At 43.4% G+C, this 6000-nt stretch overlaps 1 protein-coding gene across 1 annotated transcript in view; it reads left to right on the forward strand.

The window, feature by feature from the left end:
* The window catches only part of adgrb2 (adhesion G protein-coupled receptor B2), a 212820-nt gene that overhangs the window by 127556 nt on the left and 79264 nt on the right, over positions 1-6000 (forward strand). Inside the window, exons 8-12 of the mRNA XM_062410584.1 lie at positions 616-722; positions 1950-2144; positions 2515-2583; positions 3081-3189; positions 3416-3562. Coding sequence (XP_062266568.1) covers positions 616-722; positions 1950-2144; positions 2515-2583; positions 3081-3189; positions 3416-3562 — 627 coding nt within the window. The remainder of the gene's footprint in view (positions 1-615; positions 723-1949; positions 2145-2514; positions 2584-3080; positions 3190-3415; positions 3563-6000) is intronic.

Consider the following 6000-nt stretch of genomic DNA (forward strand, 5'->3'; position numbering starts at 1 on the left):
GAGCCCAGCCGATGTACCAAAGTTAAGTTACAGGCTAACTTAGCACTTTATTTATTCCAATCTATTAGTCTTTATAAAACGGAAGAGCCAGAGTTTTGGTTATGCATATTTATTTTAGCTGGGGGGTAGTTCTTGTTCGAGTAAATCACAGTACTCTGTCAGTTGTTTGGCACTAAGATCACACATACAGGTATCGGCTCCTCAACAGTGTAGAACTGTAAACAATTTGCTTATTGTAACAATCCAATATTAAATTTGCCAACAAGAAATCAACCTTTTTTTTTAATTTTCAACCTCCGTTTTATAGCCATTGCCGAACAGCCCTGGATCTACTTAAATTCATTGAGCCTGTGACATCCTGTGTTTTACCCTGACCATATGATGAATGGAAAGTTAGTTTCAGTTTTAGGTGTTTTCAGGCATTAATATAAGTCTACTAAGTATCTTTCTCCATCCTGATGCATGTTTCTGCACCATGTAGATTACACAGAAGCACAGCATGTCAGCCTCCAGTATAGACATCCGCGCTCTGTTGATAATGAGTGACTGGGAAGATTTAGTTTTCCCGAATTTGCTGAATCTCATGTTCTTCTGTTTGTGTCTCCTTTCTTCCAGGATCTGCTAGTCGTCGTTGCATGCTGGACATTACTGGAGTTGCTTTCTGGGGTCCTCCGAGCTTCGCCAGATGCGTCTCACTTGAATTTAGATATTTACATTTAACTGTGAGTTACCTTTTAAACGAATCCCTTCTCCCAAGGAGCCGCCTCTGCAATGTTACTTTCACACCGTCAGCAAGAGGAAATTAAGAGGGCATATCGCCACTAAGGCCCACCGTCCCCTCATGACACCCCATTTAAATTGACAATAGATCTTGATTTGTATTTGGATCTGCAACAAATTAGACACACTCATAAATATCCGTCCCAGTTGTCATCAAAACCCCTGTATTTTTAAACAAATTCCTGGATCTGGCCCCTTTACACACCAAACTTGAATGGGTTCTTTCCTCACCCAAACTGCATACTTATAAATTTTGTTGTAATTTGTCTTGTAGTTTTTGTGTAACAAACTAACAAACGCAGATAATAACATAACCTCCTTGGTGGAGCTAAAATGGAGTTGCCTTTTCCCTTGGCATCATTATAGCCACTTAGGTGGAGTTGGTTCGCTACTTCCCCTTCGTCAAACTTTCAGTCTCCTCCTTTTTCGCAAAAGTAATTTTCTCACTTAACTGCCCCATTTCTTGTCCTCGAGTGCCTCTGTTCAACTTTCAAATTGTACCCCAGATATTGGAGTCTCTTTCCTCAAAGCTTGCCTGGTATCTCTGATGAGCTTTCCAGGAGCTTTGTCACTCACACTTATCAATTAATGAACACGGCTAATGAATGTGTTCATCAGCCAGACTGTTTTCCTGTGCTGTGAACTTCCACCTTTTCCATCTCCTCAATGATGGCGGAAGAAGATGGGGGTCAGGAATTGTTCACGGCGGAGCAGGCCGCTCTGTTAGCATTCTGTAGCGAGCTTTCATTAACTCCAGGAGTCAATCATTAATTGTCTGTGATTGCTGTTATCTTCTGTTCTTCCAGGCTGTCTCTCTACTTCATTCTCCCCCTTTTCTGCACATCAAATACACGCACACACACTCACACACACACACACACTCTCGCACACACACACACACACTCTTATACACACGCTTACACGCACACACTTACATCTTTCTGTCTGTGTCTCTTTCTTTGAAGGTATGCACACCACATTTAGTCTCAGAGTAATGCTAGGACTGTTTTCTGCTGTACATATATAATTCCTTCTTTCTTGAAACACTCCCCTCAGCTCACATCCAAAACATTTCTGTGATCACTGCAATTTTTGCCATTGGTACAAACGACGCCTGTTAGACCTCATCTGACCCCCCCCCCCCCCCCTCTCTCTGTGTATGGTTGCAGTTACGAGAGCATCTTGCGAAGGGTCAGAGGACCCTGGCCGGGGAGGGCATGTCTCAGATCGTAAGGACTCTCCTGGAGCTCTTTCAGAGGAGGAGCTACTACAGTGGCGACCTTCTCTTTTCCACGGAGATCCTGCGAAATGTGACGGACACCTTCAAAAGAGCAACCTACATCCCAGCTCCCGACGACGTGCAGGTAGGCTGAGCCACCGGATCCAATCTCGGAAGTGAGAAAACCCACACGGACAATGCAATCGCGGTCACAGCCTCACACACAGATATACCTCTAAATTGATTAAATGTTAAAACTCTAGTTTCTACAATCGAGTGTGCATAACAATGAGTTACAGCCGCTCAGTGCCTGTGGCCTGAGAGGGAGTTTTATTTCTCCTGTTTTACTATATGATACAATTCACAGACATTTTATATTTAACAATATGCCTGTGTACCTAATAAAGCAAGAGTACTGCAGTATGAGTGGTCGGTGGGTTCAGGGGACATTGCCCAACACTGTTATGTGATTCTTGAGTTCCCTGGCATTAACAACTACTGCATCTTGTCTCTAGAAATTCTTCCAGATAGTCAGTCACATGTTGGACATGGAAAATCTAGAGAAATGGGAGGACGCTCACCAGGTAAAGTTGTGTTTGTGTGTGTTAGTGTGTTTGTGTGTCTACCTGTACACTTCTTTACTGTAACCGCTGGCTGCCTATAACTCTACCAGGTGTCCTAAATATGTGTGTGTGTGTGTGATTAAGTGTTGCTTGTGCATACACACCCTACATTAACTTTTAATTATTACAGTCATAAAAACACACCTGTTTACTAAACACACAAAAATATGTGTCTTTGCACATTTGTGTGTTTTTGTGTGCTGCCCAGCTTGATGCCCTTGAGTTGAGGTGTGTTTACATGCCATCTGGACCAAATAAACAAGCAAACCCAGTATGATATTCCATCCCACATGGTCACAGTTTACCACCCTGGAACGCAATCATAGGTGTAGATAATGACATGGATAAAAAATGTTCCATGGGTGAGGGATGTCTCGCAGGAAGTCCGCCACAGGTTACGGTTATGTTGTCGTCACAATCGATGCTGAGCTGTGTGTTTTACCTCTCTCAATCCGCAGGTCGCTCCCGGTGCCGCTTTGCTGATGAGGACCGTCGAGGATTTCATTCACCTCATTGGCGAAGCCCAGAAGCCTTTTCAGAGTTTTCTGGTGGTTACAAACAACCTCAGTAAGTGTGAAGTAGTATACAATGCAACTGCTCAGGCCTAAGAATGTCCTCATTTCATTTATGAATTTAGACACACTAAAACTTCCACTCAATCGAGATACAGAGCGTAGCTTTCATAGTTTTTGGCACACCGCATTTATCAAATCCTTATCCGCTGTTTTTCATGTCAGTCCCAACTTTGTGGCTGCGGTGAGTGTCAGGTGATTTATATCTTTTGTTTGTCCAGTGATAACCATCCAACGAGAGCCGGTGTCAGCAGTTTCCAGTGATATCAACTTCCCCATGAGGGGCCGGAGGGGGATGAAGGACTGGGCTAGAACCGCAGAGGACAAGCTCTTCATCCCTAAAGAGGTCTTCACCATCCCTACAGAAGGTAGGAGAACTATAATGAAGAAATCCCCATACCAGGGTTTGTCCAACATCTCTGGTTTTGCTACTAATCTGTATTATTCACTGTGTTTGGGGGTAAGGTTAAAACCACAAAGATATGGTCATAAATATCACGAAACAATTATCAAGGCTAGAATATTTTCAACCACATTCATGGTCCAAGGGTTCTCACTGAAAGTGGCTCATAACAGCCTGTTTTCTTCAGTAAGTTTAAAAACTGAGCTCATATCCACGATTTGGATCGGTTTCAGTTTTCATACACACAAGCAGCCTCGAGTCATAGACATAAGAGTAAATGTTTTTACTCCCCTCAACGCTCTTTAGCCAAGGTCAGGCGGCTAGAAGAGAAGAGTTCTCCCAGTGTGAATTCACGCACTCAGAGATGTGTCCCATGGAAGCAGATAGAAGCCTTCTCAAGGACATCCAAGGGCAACACTGTGAAGCATTTGGACTGTAAAGAGGCCCTGAAGGACTTCTCAGAAAATGCGGGTCTTTCATCTGTGAGGCAGTCTGCCGCCTCCCCTTGAGTGCATCAAGTCCTCATATGATTTCGAAAGGGGACACTCCGCTTTTAGCAGCTGAAGAAAGTTAACGGCTGTTTGTCTTAACTGCTGTGAATCTTTTTACCATGTGGTTTCAAGTTAGTAAAGTGATCATCCAATCACAACACAAAGGAATAATAGGGTTGAATATAAATAGAAAGATGCTGCCAGGAGGAGACACAGGAGCTAACGTTGTGGATTGGAACCAAATGGGCCCAAAACAGTGGGGGGGGTAGTGGGATATGGTAAAAAAGGGAATTGCCGTGGCAGATGCAATGTACTGCCAATGAAGGCAAAGGTCATATCTCACAGGAAATTAGACTGGCAGACTTCCTGTCTGGCACCTTGTCCCCTTCCCCAAATGAAAGTTCATAGAGGCCGCAGACCGAGAGAGCAGGGCTGTCTCTGACCTCTGACTCGCAGTGATGACGCTGAATCTCTTTGACTGACGCTCGGAACATCCTCTACCAAACCCTCAGGGCACCTCACCTCAGCTCACCTCATATCTGTCCCCACATTATGCAGAATGTAAAATGCCTCCTCCGCCACCCAACTATTCTTTTTGCTTCCATGAAACAGAACCTGCTTATTAAGCTTTCTGGGTAAGCTTGTTTAATGCTACTACAACGCAATGTTTTTTTTTTTTCTCCTTCTTATTCTCCGTTGATAAATATTCCTTGGTTTTCTTCACTGCTTTTCATGTCTTTTTCCGCCCTTTTCCTTGTCCCTTGGTGTGCTGGTGCGATAACAGTAACCGGCGGCCGCACATTTACACTCCCATCCTCTCATATGATACTCAGGACATGTATCTCCCATTTCGTAAATTATTCCATCCAAACTGCGTATAGCCTCCATACAGACTTGAGTCAGGAAATGATTAGTACCCTTTGCCCCTGTGGAAACGCTGACTCTTCCCGTGTGTTGAGTTCTTCCGTTGATTGCGATGACTTTGTGTGGTTCATTTGCTCCGTAATGAAAGCCCATCTCGGATGAACAGTTTAAACATGCTCATAAAGGCCCGGCGGCACCTTTGTGTGGGTCTGTGCGCACATACACGCCGTCAATTGATAGGTTCATGAGCCGCTTCACCGGGCAGAGGCTGGGACTGTTCTTCACCGATTTCCGGAGGTGTTGAACTCCCCTCTCTCCCTCCGCGGTCTCTCTCTTCCTCTCACAGCTACACACACAGACAGTACATGCCATCTCGCAGCCGTTCACACACATACATCAAAACATTTAAGCGCCAACAATGATTTAATATATTAACTATCACAGTTTTTGTACAAGCTAATAGCTATTCACCATTAACTATGAGGATGCATCAAGTAAGAACAAAAAACACAATAATCTCTGATCTTAAGGAAGTAAGAATGACTTTCTTACCTTCACTTTCACTCTTGCTATGTTGATACTGAAATGATCATGAGCTGGGAATATGACTATCTTGGTTGATAATTGGTGCTGATGTCTTTAATAGAAAGAGTTTGACATGCTATAGAACAATATACCTACTCCCTCTTTTATAGAGAAATGGAATGAAATGACAAGAGTGATACCACAATGTAGCCTATTCTTGGCTTGAAACTGGAGGCAGGCTAATTTAGCTGGCCTGGAAGTTACACACCTACCAGCACATCTCACCAAGTTTGTTTCAACTGTACACACAAAGTAACATCAAGAGTAATACAGCACTCCAGGAAGTCACTGTGCCTAACTTTGTTTCCCCAATTAGGTTACAAATCACAGCTTCTCATGTTTCCATTTCTGTTCCTACGATAGATAAAATGTGTTAATAAGTGAGCTTTATCTGGCTTCTATCTTCATGTATATATGGTTAACAAACAGATCTGCAAATGCTATCAATCCTTTCATCCACTTT

Source organism: Platichthys flesus, chromosome 17 (assembly GCF_949316205.1).
Source record: "Platichthys flesus chromosome 17, fPlaFle2.1, whole genome shotgun sequence".
In the NCBI taxonomy this organism is placed as follows: domain Eukaryota; kingdom Metazoa; phylum Chordata; class Actinopteri; order Pleuronectiformes; family Pleuronectidae; genus Platichthys; species Platichthys flesus.